General features: G+C 53.3%; 1 protein-coding gene across 8 annotated transcripts in view; it reads right to left on the reverse strand.

Moving 5' to 3' along the window:
• The window catches only part of LYRM4 (LYR motif containing 4), a 158,278-nt gene that overhangs the window by 109,420 nt on the left and 26,587 nt on the right, over nt 1–22,271 (reverse strand). For 7 of the 8 annotated variants that reach the window (XR_002346271.1, XR_002346272.1, XR_002346273.1 and 4 more), the window contains exon 2: nt 14,231–14,351. Coding sequence is in view for 5 of the 8 variants with exons in the window: in XM_021100138.1 (XP_020955797.1) it covers nt 14,231–14,351 (121 nt within the window). In the remaining 3 variants the exon portion in view is untranslated. Of the gene's footprint in view, nt 1–5,120; nt 7,386–14,230; nt 14,352–22,271 lie in introns of those variants that run through there. The other variant, XM_021100140.1, reaches the window with a different exon arrangement.

Genomic DNA, 22,271 nt, shown 5'->3' on the forward strand with positions numbered 1-22,271 from the left:
CATTTGTGTCACGGTGCTGGCAGCTGCTCCCCGGGGGAGAATGATTAGAATTGCTTATGGTTCTTACGAGTGTTTCTTGTTAGGGATAAAATTTTGTTCGCGCAAGACTTTTTTGCTTTGCTGATAAACTGAATGACACGGAGCCACTGCTAAGAAGTTCGAGTACATGTAACTCGGTCCTTTGAAATTAAAGGCTCTATCTCCCAAGCACTGCCAGTGTGCAAGGCACGGTGCTAAGTGTGAGGACAGACATGGGCCCTGCCCTCAAGGGGACAAGGAAAACAAAAGCCCAATAAACCGAGACGCCGCCACTGCAACTCTCACTCATGTCCCTCTGCGTGGGCCTGTGCCGCAACACGTCACCTGAGGCCTGCCCTTCGTCCTGCTGGGAAACAAGCTCCTCGCGCACTGACCACCACGGCCTCCAGCCCCGCCCTGGGAGTTCATTCTGGTGGACACTCTGTAACGCTTAGGACACAGAGTCTCCGAAGGAACACGACAGAAATCTAAGGACAGCTTCATCCAAGCTCCGCCAAGACAGAGCTTGCTGAGCAAGCGCGGGCCTATGTGAAGAGACAGCCGTGGCATCACTTCTTGTTCCCTGCGTGTCTGCTCTGCCTGCCAGGCCGATGAGGGGCTCTCGGTTCCGCCTTCCCATCTTCTGGATGTGAGGACGCCTTTATTTACTGGATGAAGGCAGCCCCGGGTTTCGCGACCTCTCTGCTACGTCCGTTTTCCGGCGGCTGTTCTTTCACGGCCTCGCCCAGCAGTGTGCAGCGGGCCGGGAACTCGGAGAGGAGGGGTGAGATTACGGAACCGAGCGGGACCCTGCGGGCCTTCCCAGGACGGACCTGCCTGCGGCCTCTGCTGTAGCTCCTCTCTGAAGTACCCAGAAAACAGTATCTGAGCACACTTCCTGCCTTGTTATACAGACCCTACAACCCCCACCAGGTGGAGGAAATCCAGGACTTGATGACCAGGAGCCGCCAGGCCCCGAGGACGATGTGCTACCCCTGCGACCCTGCCCCAAGGGCCAGAGACTGGGCGCCCGCAGACCACGTGCTCTGGGGCCCCTCCCTCACCCGTCTTCAAAGGCGCCCTCCCGAGAGCCGGGGGGTTGGCTGTTGTGAGCACCTGCTGCCCTGGGCTCCTTGCTTGGCGCCCTGCAATGAAGGCTGCCCTTCCCTTCCCCGCAGCCGGGGTCGGCAGACTGGCTGGACCGCACGAGGGCCAGCGCACGAGGCCAGCGCCCGAGTTTGGTCGGGTAACGAGTACACAGGCTGAACCCTTTTGCTCCCAGCTCTTCTTAGTGGAAACACTTTTATCAGCATGTGAAAAATACTGCATACAGAAACTGCCTTGAGGAATTCGGCCTCCACGGTTCTGCCTAGACCACCAGGAAGCGTCTGGGAGGGTCTGACCTGCATCAGGACAAGTGCACTTGCTGAGAGCAAAGGCTTCAGAGCAGCCGGCAGCTGCCCTCCTGCACCTCCAGGGTCCAAAGCCAAACTGCAAGGCATGCCCGTGACCCTGGCACCGGCCCTCTGCCTGTGGGGGCTGGACACTGCGCTGCGCTGCCTGCTCTACAAGCGCTCCTTCAGTCTTCTCACCCCCGACAGAGGGGGACACTTAGCCCAGTGACAGCACAGCTCATCAACAGAGGGGCGGCCACCAGGGAGTACCACCGCACCCAGCCGAGTCCTGGCCCTGCCTTGAGGGCCTTCCGGGGAAGAAAGCGTGGAGGAGGAGAGGCCTCTTGCTTTCGCTGTGTTCTGGGAGAGTCATCGTACTAACTTCCAGAAGGAGCTCAGCCCAGGGTCCCTGTCCTCACAGGTGAGCAGGACAGTGCCTGCACCTTACGTGGCCCAGGGGTGCTAAGAAGGGCTGAGGCGGGGATCCTGACATCACCAGACAGACGCTTTGGGACCACCCTGCAAGGCGGAGGTGGAGCCTGGCCTAGAACCAGGCCTGAGTTTCGGCTTAAAGCCCTGCCTTCTCTGCCTTGCTGCTGAGAAGCGGAGGGCTGGCTACACCATGGGGCCGGGAACAGTGCCACAAACAGAGGACAACCCGCCTCCCTGGAGGGTCAGGGGCCTGGGCAGGGATGACTTAGCAGCAGGCCATCCAAAAGCCCTGCAGGAAATGCTCAATAGTCACACCGAACTCAAAACTGAACGACCCCATGACCTAGCAGGTCCTCTCCTGGGCACCTATCCAGACAAAACTCTAACTCAAAAAGATACATGCACCCCTGTGTTCACAGCAGCACTACTGTGGAAACAGCCTCAATGTCCCTCGATGGATGAATGGCTTAGGAAGATGTGGTGCACACACACAATGGAATACTACTCAGCCACAACAAAGGATGAACTTCTACCATTTGCAGCAATATGGATGTAACCAGAGATTCTCATACCAAGTGAAGTCAGAAAGAGAAACAAATATCATATAATATCACTTATATGTGGAATCTAAAATATGACACAAATGAAATCATCTGTGAAACAGAAAGAGACTCACAGACATGGAGAACAGACTTGTGGTTGCCTGGGGCGGGGCGGGGATGGTTGGGGGGTTAGTGGACGCAAACTATTCCCTTCAGAGAGGGGCAGCGATGAGGTCCTGACTGGACCCGGCACAGGAAATCCTGTTCAAGACCCTGTGATCAACCGGCACGGAAAGAACATGAAGAACGCATGTGTATTGATCAGTGATTCATTCTGTTGTACGGCAGAAACCGACACGCACTGTAAATCAACCATGCTTCATTTTTAAAAAAAGAAAAATTTATAAAAGAAAAGAAAAACAGAGTCATGCCCGAGAGCTCGGCGGACGTCAGATTCCAGGGGCGAGGGGGAGGAGGGGCGTGGCAGGCCCGGCGGGCTGGGAAGGAGACATCCCGGCACCAGCATCCAGCCCCCCGCAGCCTGTGCTCACTGAGCGGGCAGCGCTGCTCCCGGCCGCAAGGCTCTGCTCTGCAGGCCCGGCCACCCCCCAACGCGCCTACGCCGCGTGGGATAGGAAGAAGGACGGTCACTGTCCTGGTGGAGAAAGGGGCTTAGTTTAAAATGCATCTCTAGTAAGATCTGGACAGCTGTATAGACAGCTGCAGACCTTGAGGAGAAGCTGTGAGCCGCTGAAAAGACCAAGGGCTGAGCTGGGCCTGGCCAGCGCAGAAGCTGCTTCAAAGAGAGAGGAAACCTTGTTTTCGATCTTTCTTCTGGCCTCTCCCTCCTCCCCGCGCTCCTCCTTGGAAGGGCGGTTGAGTCCCAGGACAGCAAGCTCACTGGCGATGAGGTGTCCGCCGTCTGTCACCTGCCTGAAAGGCAGCTTCTGTCACCGTTCCCAAGTCCCCTGAAGCCACCGGGATCCGTGCAACATCCCTGCCATCCCTGGGTGTTAAAAGCTTTTACAAAGTGTAGCCGAGGGCTTTTCTGGAATTGGCCCCGCGGCTGTGGCTGCCAGCTAGAGCCACCGCACCATAACTCAGCAGTACGTGTGCGGTCCCCCTCCACGCGCCCACACGCTGCCTGTGCCGTCCCAGCAGCTGGGCTTTCTTTTTAAAGTCTTTTTAAATACAGAGGGTCTCTGACTTCTCTGGTCCCTGGTCCAAATCCAACACTCACAGGGACGCGGCTGGAGTCCAACAGTCATTATCCATTATTTTCAGGATCAGAAAACACACAGGCATGAAAGGGGTCTCCAGACCCACAGGAGGAGGCTGGCGGAGATGACCGCCTGCTGGCCGCTCGGTGGCAGCATTCAGGGACCGGGATCCCCGGGGCCCCACAGCACATCCAAGTCTGTGCAAGCGATGCTGGAACACTCTTCAGGGAGATGCTGTAACTTGAGAGAAACCCCAAATCCAACCTCATCAAGGAGGTTAAATTTACGTTTGTCAAATGCAGCAGACTCATGAAACGAATCTGGCGCTCTTAGTCTCTCGGAAAGCAGTGCACCCAGCTTTTCACTTTATACAGAGGAGCCCTATCGGGTCATGGGCTCGGTGATGCGACCTCAGATCCGTGCGTCCACCTGACCTCTGGGTGGTGCTGCCTTCACAGCATTAAGGGGGTGAGATGCAGGGTGGGGGTGGGAGAGAAGTACTTGCTAGGAAGTGGAAACGCTTGAAGAAAAAGCATAATAATACCGATCTAACTGATTGTGCACCAGCATTTCTGAATCCAGCTGAGATTATTATAGGGCCACATCTTAGAGAATTTTCAGAGCCTTTTGATTATTTATAAACGACCAGCCCATGAAATGACAGCCTTAATTACCAGACTGGAGAAGACAGAACATTTTTGACATATAACTTGGCTCTGGGATTTGAAAAAGAAAGATAACCTGCACTTTCTGCAGGAGACAAAAGGAATGAGAATTTTTTTTTTTTTTTCAGGGCCACACCTGTGGCAGATGGAGGTTCCCAGGCTAGGGGTTGAATTGGAACTGCACCTGCTGGCCGACACCACAGCCACATGGAATCCAAGCTGCGTCTTTGACCTACATCACAGCTCAGGGCAACGCTGGGTCCTTAACCCACTGAGCGAGGCCAGGGATTGGACCTGCGTCCTCAAGGAGACTAGTCGGGTTCGTTCACTGCTGACCACACAGGAATCCCTGAATGGTAATGTTTAAAGAGAGATTAAATAGCATGACCAAAGACAGAGAGGTGCTAGATAAGGGTTAGGATTTAAAGTCAGGTGTACCCCGTTCAAAACCTCTTCTCGCCCTCCTACTCCTATTATGTCTCTGAATAAAACAACCACAGTTTTTCAGACTGACAGATGCAGATGTATGATCAGAAAACATCTTTCCAACAGCATCGGTGAGACGCCTTCACAGGTAACAGGTGAGACGCATCAAATGCAGGATCCTCTGCTCGGAACTGAGCACACGCTCTCACACTGCTTCTGCGAGAGCAGGGCTGGAATGGACCCTGGTCACCTGGGAGGACGAGGCCAGCAGGAAGGCGCCACCGCAGGCCGCCGCCGTGACGCTGGTCAGGAAAGCGCACGAGCGGAGCTGCAGCCACAGATCCGCGGGCAGATTCTGGGCAAACGCTTCTTTAAGAAGGTGGCTGAACTTCAGCTGAATTTTCAGCTTGTGGTTTTGTAACATTTTTTTTTTTTCTTTTCAAGGCAGAGAGGGTGAGAGAGAGTCTTCTGAGCAATGACAAAGGAGATGAGCCCTGGAGGCAAACTGTTCCTGAGCCTGCTGCCGGGAAGGGCCAGCTCCTAAGAAGAGCTGTGACGGACCCATCGGAAAACCCACACCCTGCCTCCCCCTCTCCTCTCCAAGGCCTCGCCTACCTGCTGTTAGGAGAAGGCCACTCCGCGTGAGCCCTCTTCGGAGAACAGACGCAGGCCCATCCTTCTCCTAACCGCGTGTCCCTGGGAGAATTGCTCAAACACAGGGCGGAATCGCCTCATCTGACAAGGATAACGGTGTCTCTCTCACAAGGCTGCCGTCAGGAGAAGCTGAGACGAGCCATTTACGTGCCTGTGTGGCACACGAGGTCGGTTTACAGAGAGGGCGCGACGACCGGGCACGGGACAGGCACCCACCATCGCCACCACCACGTTCATCAACAGAGTCACCCCCACATGTGAGGTAAAGGAGGCCCAGAAGCCACCTGCCCAGGATCATTCGGGAAGCGGCCATCAGAGCTGAGATGAGAGCGCCGGGCCCATGACTCGCTTTCTGCTCCAGAGCGGTTACACCTGCTCCCACTGCAGCTGCTGCAGCAACAAAACAGCTCTTCCAGGAGTCCACAGGCGCAGAGCTCTGGCAGACTAGGCTGAGACTCATCTGCTGGACTGGATGGGAGGACAGATACCATGATAAAAACCCAAATGAGACTCGTGCTGAAGCTTTCTATGCAGCAACCCCGTGTGAGCTCTCTGAACACGGAAGCAGGCAGAAGCACTACTTCTGTCCACGAAAAATGCAGAGGTGAGGAAGGCGTCTTCTAGAAAGGAAGTGGAATCTTGTTTTGCACGTGTCAACCCTGGAGGCATGAAGCACACCGAACAGGCAATGTCCAAGTGAGAAGTGTTTCTCCTGGAAGATTGCCAGCTGTGGGAATACCACTGCCCCAGACTTGAGGAAAGACAGGAATTTCTAGGAAAATCGGAGGGGGAGGAAATCAATTTACATTTTTGTATGAAGAAGTCTGTTTATAGCTGCAGAGGAACTACAGTCTGAAAAGGTAACCTCACAGACAGGCCAGGCTATGGGGCGCGACAGCCCTTCCCGCCGCCTGGTGTTCTTAAACTTTCTTGGGAGGCTGGGGATTTTTATGCATGTTGAAAGGGTTCATATGCCCCAAAGATACAGGACTCGCTTAGGGGGCAACTGTGGTCACTGTCTACGAACCCACGTCGATTTCCTAAGGACTGTCATTCAAGTGCAAGACCGGGCGTACGTCAATCTCCTGTGCCTCTAACTGCTTTATTGCTCTTTTTAAAATATGTAGACTGATCGTTTGATCTAATCTCCATTGATCTGTAGAAGCAGAGGGGAAGGTAACCTCTGTTCTGTTCCCCGAAATGAGGGCGGGATGGCATTTAGAACGAGGAGGACGAGTTTGTTTCCCAAGGAGCCAGAGTGAGAAGGCACTTCCACGAGGTTCTGACGACTCTGAATCCGCGTGATGACTCTGAATCCACGTGATGAGCATCTAGGGCAGGAAAGGAGGCCTTTGGCTTACCCAGCAGACGGTGTTGCACGTAGCCGAGAAGTCAGCAGGGAGCAGGAAGAAGTCAAATCACATAGGACGGAGGATTAGCCTTAAGCTGGAGACTGGGGGAAGCATTTTAATCTTTCTTTTGCTGACGGGTGTCACATTACTGCTTTTCAAGTGCTATTTCATTGTCTTTGAAAGAAAACATTCTGCTTGGGTTTACGCCTTTGCACTGCTGATGCGTCTTCCACCAGGAGGAAGGCCAGAAGCAGAGGGGCAAGGAACACTAATCAAATCATTCCACTTCAGGACTTTTCTTGAAGCAGAAAGGCAAGACCAAGAGAAGTCTTGGGAACTTACGAAGCCGTAGGTACAGGCTGGCTTACAAGTGTGCCCATCTACAGCCCGAACTTGGAGACCTAAGATCTTGGTGAAAAATGGTCCAGGAAAGCCGAGCAGAGCGATTTACTCTCAAATGTACCAGGAGTTTCTGCAAATACTCAAAGGGGACAGATATTTATGGGACATGTTGAATCACGGCATTTTCGACCTGGAAGTAGCCTGGGAAACCACAGTACAATCCGTGGACTTCATGGACGCGAAACCGCAGGTGTGCGGTACACGCATCCGCTCCTTCAGGCTCCAGATGAGTCAGGTTCCCATGCTCGAGTACCCGTCAGTGTCCGGGCATCTGATTTTCCTCAATTAAGAAAACAAATGATGACTAGCTCTATAGTTCTTTTTTAGGGGGAGGATTGTTTTTATTATTACAAATATACATAAAACGCTACCATTTTCAGTGATTTTAAGCAGATAGCTGTCTCTAGAACTTTTTCATCCTGAAAATCTGAACCTGTACCCATCAAACACTAACCCCTCTCCCTGCCCCTTCCTCTCGGGAACCAACATACCACTTTCTGTTTCGATGAATTCGACTGCCTTAGGTCCCTCACACACCGTTGGTCTGCCTGTGTCTGGTGTAGCCCACTGAGCCTAAAGTCCTCACGGTTCATCCACACTGTAGCCTGCGTCAGAATTCCCTTCCTTCCTAAAAGGAGGTCCCGTTGTGGCTCAGTGGTAACAAATCCAACTAGTACCCATGGGGACGCGGGTTCGATCCCTGGCCTCGCTCAGTGGATTAAGGATCTGGCGTTGCTGGGAGCTGTGGTGTAGGTCGCAGAGGCAGCTCGGACCTGGTGTTACTGTGGCTGTGGTGTAGGATGGCAGCTGTAGTGCTGATTCGACCACTAGCCTGGGAACCTCCATATGCCAAAAAACAAAACAAAACAAAACCCACCAATGAATTTCCTTGGAAGGGCTGAATAACATTCCATTGTGTGTAAATGCTGTATTTTGTTTATTCATCTGTTCGTGGATATTTGGGCTGCTTCCACCTCTTGGACACTGTGAATAACGGACAACTCTTTTCAGGTTTTTTTTTTTTTTTTTTTTTTTGTCTTTTTAGGGCTGCACCCTCGGCATATGGAGGTTCCCAGACGAGGTGTCTAATTGGAGCTATAGCTGCTGGCCTACAGTGCAGCTACAGTAACACTGGGTCTGGGCTGTGTCTGCGACTTATACCGCAGCTCACGGCAATGCCAGATCCTTAATCCACCAAGCGAGGCCAGGGATTGAAGCTGAAACCTCTTGATTCCTAGTGGGATTCGTTGACCACTGAGCCACGACGGGAACGCCTCTCTTCATGTATTTTTTTTTTTTTTTTTTTTTGGTCGTTTTGCCTTTTCTAGGGCCACTTCCTGCGGTATATGGAGGTTCCCAGGCTAGGGGTCTAATCAGAGCTGTAGCCACTGGCCTACATCAGAGCCACAGCAACACGGGATCCGAGCCGCGTCTGCGACCTACACCACAGCTCATGGCAACGCCAGATCCTTCACCCACTGAGCAAAGCCAGGGATCGAACCCGCAACCTCATGGTTCCTAGTCGGATTCGTTAACCACTGAGCCATGACGGGAACTCCTCTTCATGTGTTTTAAATGTCCCTAATGTACTTTCTTTTACTCCCCATCAAAACAGCTGCCAAGTAAATCTTAGAGACGCCCCTGAAACTCCCAAAAGGTACTTAGGCTAAAAGAGCAGACCAGGAGGGCCCGAGGACATGAGCACTTCTCCCCAACAAGACCTAAAGGACAACAGCTCACCTTCCCCAGGCAGTTCCAGAGGCTGACACCTGCGGGCAGGTAAGCACCCCTCTCTCAGGTCTGCTCCCTCCTCAGGGCACAGGGATCCTCACTGGCGGGGCCTGTTCAGCGCGGGCACCACGGGGACTGGCATGGGGGAAGCCCGTCTCTGCTCACCACAGGCCCAGTCAAAAAGCTACTGGGGGGCATTTCTCTTGAACAGTCATTTACAAACTCACCCATAAAACAGCAAATGCAAGTAAAAAATATGATTTCAGACTCTCATTTATCACCACGCAAAATGCCAATAAACTGGGCAGGTTCCTTTGCTTTCAGTGATCTACAGAAACAATAATTAAGTGTGCGCTAAACTGAAAAGCTTCATCTCACATGCACACACCCTCAGGGTAACAAAGAGGCTGCTGCCTTCCACACCAACCCCGTCCTTCCCAGCGACTGTAACGGTTCTACAGAACGTCCGCCCGGAATCACTTACAACAGCAGGCTCTCAGTCCTGGGTCTGTACAGACACGCTTTGAATTGTTCCATTAAAAACCACTAGCTTGGAGTTCCCGTTGTGGCGCAGCAGAAATGAATCCGACTAGGACCCATGAGGTTGCAGGTTTGATCCCAGGCCTCGCTCAGTGGGTTAAGGATCTGATGTTGCTGTGAGCTGTGGTGTAGGTCGCAGACGTGGCTCGGATCTGGTGTTGCTGTGGTGTAGGCTGGGACCTGTAGCTCTGATTTGACCCCTAGCCTGGGAGCCTCCACATGCTGCGAGTGCGGCCCTAAAAAGCAAAAAAACAAACAAAAAAACCCCCCAAACAAACCCACTAGCTTAAGAACAGTATGGAATCTTGTCATCACTAGGAAGCTGCTGGCAACAATGGTATGACACTGGCGCCTGGTCATTATTCAGAATCAGAAAAGAGAGCATCCAGTTTATCTCCTCACTGTACAACGACACCCCACAGTAAGCGCGTGTGTCTTCGCCCAAACCCCGTTTCCTCGGGTGCAGGTCTTGGGTGCACGCACACCGCATATCCCACCCCTGGAGGAGAAGCCGGACCCGGTGCGCATGCTGTCCTCTGCTCCCTGGCCTCCGGGGGACGGTGTTTGCGGAGCTCTGTCACCAGGGAGGAGCTGAAGGGGGGCCGTCCAATGAACAATGACGGCATCGCGCAGATGTGTCAGTTTTCACCGGGTTTAAAGAAAAAGTTGCTACATATATAAGATGCAGCTGAAGATTCCTGAGGTCGCGACCTTGATTCATCTATCTGGGAAAATCTCATCCACGTTCAGGGCCGGGCCTGGTGCTGCTCGGCGGCTGTAGCCAGGTCCCCTCCCAGCCGTTGCTTCTGTTTCCTTTTCTCCCGCAGACGTGTGGCTACGATGCTGGGTACACGGCTCTCTAGTGAAGCGACGATAATTCTGTTCCAAAGTGCCTGGAACAAGTCTTCTCTCTGATGAACATGCAATCTGGACCACGAGGGGGGGATGGCCCCCCGCCCTGGTGACACTGCTGTCCTGGGTATGCTGAGGACTCTTTGTCCAGCCAGGTTCTGGAGCACAGCCTTCTGGAGTAAGGCTGGCGGTGGCTGCTGACCCTCCTCGGGGCGTGACACAGTGCAGAGCTGTGGTACCTGAGGGTGGGTACCCATAGTTACTCTAATAAATGCCTTTGGAAGAGGAATCAGATGGAGTATCTTCAGAGCGGCAACATGGACAAAAGAACAAAGATGGCAGCAACGTCTATGGCCTTTCTTGCTTCTCCTTCTGACATGAGACACCCGAGGAGCCCAGTTTATGGTCTCAGGTGCTGCCTAAACTGAGAGTGGTCCCCCAGCCCAGCATGTGGCCCCGCCTCTGTGCAGCCTTTCTGGCGCCCCCGGCACATACATGCCAGGCCTCTCCCCCATCTCTGAGCCACCTGGGAAAGTGGGTGCCAGCCCAGGACTTGGCTTCAGCAGAGAAAAAGGACCCAGGTGAACTGCCAGGCCCACCTGTCTTTACGGAACCATTTTATATAGAGAGAAAGTGGAAAACTGTCTCCACTGGTTCCGGGATGGGGCCAGATGCACGGGTCTGGAGAGAGAGCAGAGGCTGACAGCCTCCTAATATCAGGGGAGAGGGGTCCAGAAATGATGAGGAAAGGACCCGCCCAGGTCCCGCTCCTGGCGGGCAGTGGGCCACTGCTATGGAGAACGAGCCAAAGGAGCTGGACTTGCCGATCTGCCCCCTCACTCCTGCAGTCGGCGCGAGCCTCAGGCTCTGGGAAGGCCAGTGAGACATGCCGATGCTGCTGGAGCCCCTCAGGACTGGCACACACAGACTCAGTGTTCCTGCACAGCAAGGACGTAGAGGAAGGAGGGCCTCTGAGGGAGGCTGAGCCAGGGTGACGTGGTCTCTAAATGTCTGGGGGACAAGACTGGGGTTGACTTAAGAATATCCTTATCCTGCAGTTTCCCCTGACTCAGCTCACGTCCTTGAACTTCTGAGTTTGCCCTAAGGAACTGAGACCTGAGCTTGGGTCTGGCTGGGAGCCCCCAGACAAGACATCGGGTTTCCTGCACCTTGGTTTCTCTGCCTCAGGAGAATCAGGGGGAAATCTCTGCTCAGAGACTTCTTCAAAAACTGGACGTCGTACCATGCTGGCAGTGGTGCCACTAGTGTCACGGCTGCCCGGGTGGGTCCACTTGAAAGACTGGAGAGAGGAGGCGGGGCTGGGCCGAGTGAGGACTGCAGGCCGAGCTGCCGTCACGGGCGTGCAGAGCGGCTCCGGAGGCTGGAGAGGAGGCTGTGGGCTTCCTCACCCACGGAAAGAGATGCTGAGAGCGACACGCGTCCTGGGGGAGGGTCTCTGAGGCCAAGTGCTAAGAGGAAGAGGGACTTGATGTGGAGGAGGCTGCAGCTCAGGCCGCGGCATCGCCAGACCCTCATCTCATTTCCACCGTCCTTTTGTGGACCATCTGCGGGGACCATGCGAGGCTCTGGGCAGCCAGCAAGATACCACGATTCTGGAGGCACAGACCCCTGGACTGCGGTGTATGACCTCAGCGGACAAACTTCGTATGTTCGTTTACTCTACAAATAATCAGGAGCCTCTACGTGGGGCTTCTAAGGCCTCTGACTGACAATAACACAGGCGCGCAGGTGGGGAGAGTCTTACTGGCAGGGCGGAAGCCCCTGGAGGGTTGTGAGCAGGGCTGTAGCCAGCTCTGACTTTCCTTGTAAAAAGCCTACTCTGGCAGCCTGTGGGGAACAGGGAGGCAACTTAGAGGCTACTGCAGTGCCCACTGCAAAGAAAACACAGATGCTACTTTATTTTAGGCCTTTTTGGCCAAGGTCAGCCTACACCAGCTAAGGGCGAGGTGGCTGCATCTCCTGAGCTGACGCCACCAAACGTCACGCCTGGATTCAGGAACAGTCTCGATGAGAAAGGGATGCTCCTGCTGCTCTCCTAGTTAATACAGAAGTGCCAGGCCTGACAGTGGGCCACCCACCCCCACTGTCAAGGGCAGTGCACCTGACAGGTGGCTGGGGGAGGGCCTGCACTGTGGCTCCAGAGTTTGAGTCTGTTTTGTGTGGATTCTCCGGGGATGTCTGATGAGAGAGCCAGGCTATCTTTTTTCTTTTTCTTTCTTATAAAGCATTCAAACCAAGAAGTGACAATGACAATTACGTAACAGACGAGGTGGTGGCAGACTACTTACAGGTCTCTTTTCTAAGCAGTTTCTACTCTGAGCAACTTTACGCCGAAAGATAAACCCGCTATGTTTTGGCGGTGCTTGCCAACATCTGCATGGGGAAGTGCCAAAGAACCGAATCTTTCTGACTTTATCCAAAATAAGGAAGCAGGCTGCTTGTTTTTCCAAGTTCCAGTGCTAAAGATCCTGTAAACTCAACCACTGACGACTGGAAAATGCCAACGCTCTAGTCTTTAAAATGGCCACTCATTTCTGCCACTATCGACACACAAGCAAACGTGCAGGCCAGGTTCTCTTCCTGACTGTCCTGTTATCACCTTTGCAGGCTCTTTCTTTTTTTTTGCCTTTTCTTGGGCTGTTCCCACGGCATATGGAGGTTCCCAGGCTAGGGGTCTAATCGGAGCTGTAGCCGCCGGCCTATGCCAGGGCCACAGCAAAGTGGGATCCGAGCCGCGTCTGTGACCCACACCACAGCTCACAGCAACGCAGGATCCTTAAGCCACTGAGCAAGGCCAGGGATCGAACCTGCACCCTCATGGTTCCTAGTCAGATTCGTTAACCACTGAGCCATGACGGGAACTCCCATCTTTGCAGGCTCTTAGTCAACGATCATTTTCTAGGCTTGCCTGAACGTAGCCAAGTTTTCTGTCACTAGACAAGTGCAGTGCTCAGGGCGAGTGGTCAGTCTGAGGCCTTGTGCGAGAAGGGGCTGCTCCACTACGCAGGCAGCACGAGAAGACCAGGAATCTAGACACAACATGAAATCCAGTTTTTACTTCCGCTTCCTCTGAACTGTTCAGAGTCCAGCAGGAAGGGGTCAGGGACTGTACCTGATGCCAACGCACACCCTGCGTGACACAGGGCCAGCCGGGCTGCACGCTGGTGTCCTGGGGAGGCCTGAGGGGCGTCAGGGGCTTCCCTCACAACTAAGCAAAGTGACGGCAGAGAGGAGAAACGCCTGGAAGCACAAGCGGAGCTCAGGGAGTGGCTGCTGCTAAATCAGAGCAAAAGAGCGAGAAGGACGATTCTCAGAGGGGAGAAGCCACCCGACAAGGCTACTCGGCCTCCGGCTCTCTCCTTCGTCGAGAGGAGGGGACACAGCGCCCCAGCCGGGAGGCCCCTGCCCCTGCTCCGGCCACCTCGAGAGAAAGAAAAACAGGCACAAACCCCGGCGAGCCCGCACCCGGCCCCACCAGGTCCTCGGGCCGAGCTGCTCCTCTACACGCGCTGCACCTGCGGACACGCCTCCCTCCCGCGGGGCGGCCGTCTGGGTTCGTCGGCCAGCAACGACGTTTCCGAGAAGAGCAAGAAGAGCGCAGCAACGTCTTGGGTTACGGTGGTAAGACGCTAGGACAGGTGCACTGTGCTGATATTCCCTGCCGGCCGCTCACGAATCAATGCCTGACCCCATCTAAGGCGCCCATGACACCGTCCCGTGGGTTTCCAGGCTTAAAGCACCAGCGCCTGCTCAACCCGGGAGCCTGGCTCCGCAGAAGGACCAGCACCCCGGGCCTTCTGGAGAGCGGCTCTTTCCTTTACGTGCTCCCGACTCAGCAGCACGACGGGCCAGCTTCCTCTGGCCACACGAACACGACCAGGGCGGCGTCGTGATCCACCAAACGCCAGGGCGTCCGCTCCAGGGGGACGTGACCACGCGCAAAGCCCCCCGCGAACGAGAGCACAAGACCGCGCAGCTTACCTGTCGGCGGATTATTCCCAGGTTTCTCTTGGCTTTCGTCACTAGGGCTTGGATTTCCGCAGGGTCCCCGACATTCTTATTTTCTCTGAAGGCGTCTCTTATCCTCCTGATGGCATACGTTCTACACAGATTCAGGAGAAAAAGGAGAAGGTGTGAGTGTCTCTCGCGAGGCTTTGAAAGGAATGAAAAGCGCTTCCTGAGGAATCAGCTGTCTGCTGGGCCCCGTGGGCACAGGTGCATCCGTTACCAGGCTGGCGTGACTAACGGAGGTGGGGCAATGCATCCGCTCCAAACGAGTCACGCGCAAACGGCAAAGGGCTACGGAAAGCTCCTTAGACCACCGGCCCATCAGAGTATTCACGTCTCGCTTCCATCAACACGGATGATCGAGCCCTCAGTGGGCAGAGACTAAGTGCGAATGGAGAGCTGCCAGGAGGCCCACGTGCGGGTACCAGGACAGGGACGAGGCGGCTCGCGGGTCAGCTTTCCAGCCCACGTTGTGGCTGTCCCTCCTCCCGTGTGACCTCACATGCCAGGGTCCCACCATGGCTGGGAGTGGGGATGACACCAAAGCGCTCGGCTCTGTCTTCATTGTCACTTCAAAACATTTGTCTTTAGCTTTTTAGGGCCACACCTGTGGCATGGGGACGTTCCCAGGCCAGGGGTCAAAAAGGAGCTGCAACTGCTGGCCCGCGCCACAGCCACAGCCACACAGGATCTGAGCCATGCCTACAACCTGCACCACAGCTCATGGTAACGCCGGATCCTTAACCCACTGAGTGAGGCCGGGGATCAAACCCACACCCTCGTGGATGGCAGTCAGGTTTGTAACCTGCTGAACCACAACGGGAACTCCATAGCAAATCTTGCTTTTTTTTTCAATTTTATGACTGCATCCACAGCATATGGCAGTTCCCAGGCCGAGACTGACCCTGCTTATCTGCCTTTGAAGTGCACACGCGTGCACTCGCACAGACCTCACTCCCACCCCCATATACACCGCATGCGGCACAGGATAGCCGTTTAAGCACAGGCCTTGCAAATCGGACAGGCTTGGGTGTGCACCCTTTTCCCAGCTCCTATGTTGGTGAGAACTGAGGAAACTCTGCTTCCTCATGTCCCGTGAGCAGGTGTAACATGGCCTGCCTCTCAGGGCTGCTGGGAGGGTCAAGCTTTGTAACGTGTGTCTGGAATTTGGTATAGAACCTGCACGCGCAGTGACCCGAGAAAGAAAAGCTATTTTTCCCGTCTTGCTGTCGATGCCTTGACGTAGTCAGTACCCCCTCCCACAGGTCCCAGCCTGCACCCCCTGGGCCACACCAGCGTGTCCCGTGGATAAACAGCCACTGTCCGCAGCCCACACTCCCACGTGGGAGAGGGAGGCCTGGACCCCAGCCGCCCTCCCTTCACCAGACTGAAACGAGGGCGAGGAGTCTACCAGGATCTCAGGTCGCTCGGCTTCTACTAGCTGAAGAGTCCACGTGAAACCATGAGCTGCATTTGGAAGCCGAGGCAGAGATGCGAGGGAAGGGGACTCTGATTTCCTTGGGAGCTGGGGTGGCGGTGGGTCCTGGGGACCCTGACTTAGGAGAGGACTACTTTTGTTCTAGATAAACTTTTCAGTAGAAAATGCAAATCAAAAATTCAATGCTCAGCTCCATTTGCATTTGCAAGTGAGAGCAAAAGAGACTCTTGCAACCTTGGGAAGCATCAAGGAGAAAGGCGGAGAGGCAGGAGCGTGTCCTTTCAGGCTGGAGGCCGCCTGAGCCTCTCCTCTGCGGACGGGGCGTCTGCCGAGGAGCTTCTGGGTGCGGGGCGTCTCCTCAGCGCCAGGGTGATGGAGACACGCACAGTTACAGATTTTCCTCAGTGCAGCTGCTGGTCTACCGGGACTTCGGGGAGCAGTGAGGCAGGCTGCAGCGGTTCCGGAGCTTTCTCCCGCACAACTCAGGGGTTAGCTGGTTATTTACATGACACGACCTTGGGACCCTTCTTCCCACCCACACGCTCCTCCAAGACGGCTTCGTAGTGACGATGGCAGCGGAGAAGGGACAGGATAATTTACTTCTAGTATTTTGTTCCCTGTGCAGAACTGGTTTGGTAACAGGAATTTACCTCAGGGAATCACCCATTGTTTTAATTCTTCTTTTTGGAAAAATAAAATGGGCAAGAGCAGTCATCACTAAATTCATTTTTCAAAATGCTGGCGACCAGCCCAGAGAAGCCAGGAAAGAAGGACTATGCCTCGGAAGGCAAAGACCCAAGTGCTTCCCACGTTTAAGGAAACTGGAACACAGCTGAAGACGCTCAACGGCTTATGTCCTTCGAGCTCAAGGGCAGCGTTCGAGACGCTCTGCTGCCTCCCCGTCTCCCCACATCTCCAACGCCTACACCTCAAGCAGCGAAGCTCTCACCTGCCAACAAATGTGTCTAGAGACATCAAAAGCTGTTGTTGAGAAGTTGTGGCTCAGCGGGTTAAGAACCTGACTAGTATCCATGAGGATGTGGGTTCAATCCCTGGCCTCGCCCAGTGGGTTAAAGGATCCAGCGTTGCCGAAAGATGTGCTGGTGGCCACAGATGTGGCTCCATCTGGTGTTGCAGTGCCTGTGGTGTAGGCCGGCAGCTGTAGCTCAGATTAGACCCCTAGCCTGGGAACCTCCATACGCTGCGGGTGTGGCCCCAAGAAAGACACACACACACACAAGTTGTTCAAACTCTGGAGGCACCTTTGGAAGGAGCAACGTAACGGTTCCCTCCCCCGTCCAGATCACTAGGTGCTTCCTTCTGCGCTGAGGGAAGGCCTCGCACTGGCTCTGAGCCCTAAACTACGACTGCATGAACAGGTTTTAGTTATCGGCGTCTCAACTCAGATGACCCAATTTTGTGAGTGATCACCAAGTGGGCCCAGTCGTCACATCCTGCGAGAGGGCTACCCGTCAATTACGTCAGCCCTGCTCGCCTTGGTTTTTAGCACTTGCGTGTCTCCCACCTCGACCAAGGTGAACCATTTATCCTGGAACACACTCTTGCTGTCTGTCTCTTGACCACATCACCGGGCGAGAACGTTTCAAAGAAAACCGTGCAGATGCCGCCGTGGAGACAGCAGCCTGCTGCTGCACGATGCCTTGCATGAGGTCCTCCTGACACGAGGCGATGCGCTTTGAAATAAGACGCAAAATTTAACACCCAAAGGGCAACGGAACGGCAACGGCTGCAACTATGAGAACGTCCCCCAAACAGCCGGCGATGCTGCTCACCCACGGCAGGCAGCCCTCCCCGACCTCCACGAAGCGCTGAGAGGCTCTGCAGTTTCTCAGAGCTTCTCCACAGGGACTCCTTGCGTGGCCTTCCTTCTCCACCCCGCCTGGGCCCTTCCTGCCAGCAGGCCTCCAGGTCACACAGGTCCTTCTACTGGCGACCCCTGCCCCCCCGCAAGGATCAAACTTCCCTCCTCTGTGAGGTTCTCCAACAGCCTGGCAGGAAGCAACACGGCCCGCAGTAAGGATAGGGCTATGATGCCTGAGGTCCTGCTTCAGCTCCTTTCTTTCCAGAGCCACCGTCAGCCAAATGCGGGCCGCAAAATGCACAGCTGCCCAGCATCAGGAGGCTCGCACTGGCTTTAGCAGCAAAAGGTGTGATCTGGAAACCAGCTGATGTAACACCCTCATCCCCACGCACAGGCTGATGTCTCTGCTCACCCATCCCGTAAAAACACCTGTGCCTTCCCCCTCCCCCTCCCCAGGCCAAGGAGCCCAGTAACAGAACAGCTCAAGCTTGGGGCAAACGCCTTCCCTGCTTGGAAGGGTATCCTCCACCTGCCTGCCTTAACCGGAGGGGCCTGGCCCCCAAGGCAGTGCTTCCCTCGTGGCTGTTAGGAGGAGGTGCTTCCTTCTGCCTCCAGGTTCCAGAGGGCTGAGAGAGGGCTGGTGTGTCCCCAGATCCGACTGCTGCTTCCGGATCACCTGTTCACCCTTTCAATCCTTTGAAGCCACGCTACCTAATGAAACCGTGACGTGTCCCCACGACCCTGAAGGCTGCTCACCTCTGGAGGTCAGTTCTCAGGAGTCAACAAACCTTAACATCTAAAGGGCACTCAGGGCACACACAGGCTACCAATTTTAGGTTTCAAAAATTATCACAGTTGTGAAATGAGATCTTTAAAGTCCATATATATATTTTTTTGGGGGGGGGCTTTTTAGGGCCACACCTGTGGCATATGGAGATTCCCAAGCTAGGGGTCTAATCGGAGCTACAGCTGCCAACCTACACCGAAGCCACAGCAACGTCAGATCTGAGGTGCGTCTGTCACCTGCACCACAGCTCACGGCAACGCCGGATCCTTAACCTACCGAACGAGGCCAGGGACTGAACCTGCACCTTCAGGTCCGTTTCTGCTGCACCACGACGGGAACTCCAGAAGCCAGGAATTTTCACACTGCGACAGAGACAGTGTTCACAGCCGTTTACGGAGCCTCTCTCTTTGCTTGTGGATGGAGAATTCTGTAGCTCGCTGGCTTCTCCTCCTGTGCTTTAGACTCCCTGGCTCCTGCTTCCGAGTCTCCCAAGGGGGCTGATCTTACTCTGCCGCCTCCTCTATGCTGCCTCCTCTAAGGCTCTGTACTGGATCGTTCTTCCTTACGATAAAATGTCCTCCAGTAACTGCATCTGTGCCCAAGGCTTCTATGCATATATGCTCATCCTGAGTTTCCCATCCATAAAACCCAACTGCCTCTTGGACTTGCCAGCAAAAGGTGCCCACTCCACCCAGTACCAAGCGTCCCACCGAACACCTGCACGACTGAAGTTACCATCGTCCTCCCCTTCCACCTGCAACGGCCGCTGTTTCCCTCGCAGGGAGGCGCATCTTCAGACAGCCGCTGTTTAAGTCAGGCATCTGGGATTCGACCTAATTTCTTCCCTTTTCTTTAATCACCCACATTCAGACTGTCACAAAGTCTTACGTGTCAACCTTCTACATCCTTCTGAAACATCTTTCACTTCTGCAAACCTTCAGGCCTCATCTTGGCTCGGCCCTTAGGGCAGACATAACGCAAGAGTCTCGTGATTACGGTGTCTGCACGTGGTGTACGGAAGACGGATAGTAACACCCAAAGAGAAGAAGCTCGAGGACCCGCTGAGCGTCACGCATCCTTTGGGCAGAGTGAGGAACAGAGCAGAAAGCTTCCTTCTTATGAATGTAAGTTCCCACTAGAATGGAGGCTCCACACAGTAAGGTCTCTTATCTTTCTTGTTCACCCCTGGATCTGAAGTGCCTGGCTCAGAGAGGGTGCTCAATACATATTTACCGAATAAATGAATTTATCAAAATATCATATCAAAGGGACCTTCAAGAAAAATATGAATAATCAATGAGAAAAACACAGCAGAGAGTAAGAAACTGAAAAAGAACCACACGAAGGGGGTTTGCAGCACAAAGACAGCGTGGAGTCAACCTCTGAAAAGGCACGATTACAGAATTTACAAGGAGAATTCCACGCAGACACATGCACCGAAAGCCCATCACGTGAGCCCCGTGTGGGGTGGAGGTCACCATGGCCACTGGCCTCAGGGACACTGGAGGATGAAACCCACACCTAATCAGGAGAAAGAGGAAAGAGAAGCCATGCAAAGGTAAGACGCAGGGCGAAGGGGACTTCCTGGGGTACTGGAGCCGCTCTTATCTGAGTGTATGTGTGTCAAAATGCTGAACTGCACACTAAAAATGCATGCATTTTGCTGTATACAAATTATTCCCCAAGAAATAGTACAGGAGCTATATTACATTAACCCATTTTTTAGAAAAGCAAAAGAAGGATGAAAAAGACAGAAAACAAAGACTGCAATGCTAGAGAATAATTATGTACACAGCTGGAGGAGGTAAAAATTAACACTGTATTACAGAAACCAGAATAGAGGACAAACAAAAAAATCAAATCTAAAACATATAAAAAAGCAAATAAGTTGATGAGAAATATGTAAGAAAAATTAACCTTCAGAAGAGGGCAAAAGTACAACCTAGGAATAATAAGTGTGAACAAACTGGACTGAGTAGATAATTAAATTTATAGCAGGAGAAAATGTCTCAGAAGTGATTATGAAAAATTGAGCAGGCTCACTGAGATTTAACAATCGAATGACAATGCCGAGATATTTACTTATAAAACCTTGATTCCAAGGTCAGAGGAAAAATACTGCAAGAAAGGATAAAAAAATGACTTTAAGCAGGTAATACAGAATGCAATAGAGATAAAGGTAGCCTAAGATTTCTATCTTCAAAATCCACAAAGGGCTTCTTTCCACAGTCATTTGCTGTGCTGTTTCGAGAGTCCAAAGGGATGACAACATCTATGATTTATGCTGAGTACTGGACAAACGTTATGTGATTAAATCTTCACAAACTAAAATCCAGAGATAAGAAAAAATTAGGAGTTCCCGCTGTGGTGCAATGCGACTGGCAGTGTCTCTGCAGTGCTGGGACAGAAGTTCGATCCCTGGCCTGGCACCATGGGTTACAGGATCTGGCGTAGGTCACAACTGTGGCTAGGATCTGGTCCCAGGCCTAGGAACTCCATATGCTGCAGGGCGGCAAAAAATGAAAAAAAAAAAAAAAAAAATCAGGCTGAGATCACACGTCCAAGGGAGTGGCAAAGCTGCGTTCTGGGCTCCAAGCTGGGCTCCTCAAGGTGCTGAGACACCCCACTTCTCAGTCTCGGATAAGCATTTGGGATAAGCCAAGTTGTTATTCACTTGCAAAGTCATTAAAAACATTGTCTCTGGCATCACAAAGCTTAAAAAGGTCACCTTATCTCCTAAGACTGCTTCAAGTATTGCTACAAATAGTTCAAGTGCCAGGCATGTCTTAGGAGAAGATGAGTGGCTGAGAACAGAGGGAAAGAGGCACAAGCAGTAAGTGTACGTGAAATAATTGGTTACTCATTTTAAGGAGGAGGAGTTCCCGTCGTGGCGCAGTGATTAACGAATCCGACTAGGAACCATGAGGTTGTGGGTTCGATCTCTGGCCTTGCTCAGTGGGTTGAGGATCCGGCGTTGCCGTGAGCTGTGGTGTAGGTTGCAGGCGCGGCTCGGATCCCGTGTTGCTGTGGCCCTGGCGCAGGCCGGTGGCTACAGCTCCGATTCGACCCCTAGCCTGGGAACCTCCATATGCCGCGGGAGCGGCCCTAGAAATGGCATAAAAAAAAAAAAAAAAAAAAAAAGAAAGAAAAGAAGGAGGAAAGTGACCAAGGAGAAGCTACTATCAGAAAACCCTTTGTGGAGACCAGAGCTTCTCAGTCTGGGGGCAGCTGTACACAAAACCTACTACATATTCCCCTGTTTAAAATTCCCTAACAGTTTTGTGTTACCCCCAGAGAAGGGCCCCCCGCAGGAGCGTGGACAGCCTCTTCCTGTTCATCAGTCCCGCCCCAGCAAGCGCCGCTTCCAGCAGGACCACCAAGGCCAACGTCACGGGCAGACGGGGAGTTTTCTCAGCTCCTCCCAAAGGCAGGCCTGCTACTTCTCCACACGGGGTGTCCTTCTCCAGCAGGTCCTGGCCAAGCCCCACTCGCCCTCACAGAGCTAACCCAGTTAGAAACAAGTGTGACAGAAGACGGACAGCCTCAGCATATAAACAGCCCATCTGCATGGAGAAGGACATCGGGAGCCAGCAAAGAAGGGCGTGAGAGGCACGGGCCAAGCAGTCCCCAGAGGACACCAGGAGGGACCAGGTTTTGCGAGTCAGATGAGGGAACGACAGGAATGCTCAGCCTCAGTCATTAGCAAAGAAAGGTACCTTCGAGCAGGTTACAACTTCCTGTCAAATAAGCAGCATTTTTTTTTTTTAAAGAGTCAAGGGCATACACAGCCTCACGGTGGGATATGAACTAAACTTCCTGTGGGGAAAAATGGCTTCATGACATACAATAATGTTCAGAATCTTGACTCCACTAATTTCTGGTGATCCTACGGAAACAATGTGAAATATGTACAGGATGCATACAGATAGGTATTCATCACAGAACTGTGTAGAACCGTTGTAAGCAG

This window comes from Sus scrofa, chromosome 7 (assembly GCF_000003025.6).
Source record: "Sus scrofa isolate TJ Tabasco breed Duroc chromosome 7, Sscrofa11.1, whole genome shotgun sequence".
NCBI classification, from domain to species: domain Eukaryota; kingdom Metazoa; phylum Chordata; class Mammalia; order Artiodactyla; family Suidae; genus Sus; species Sus scrofa.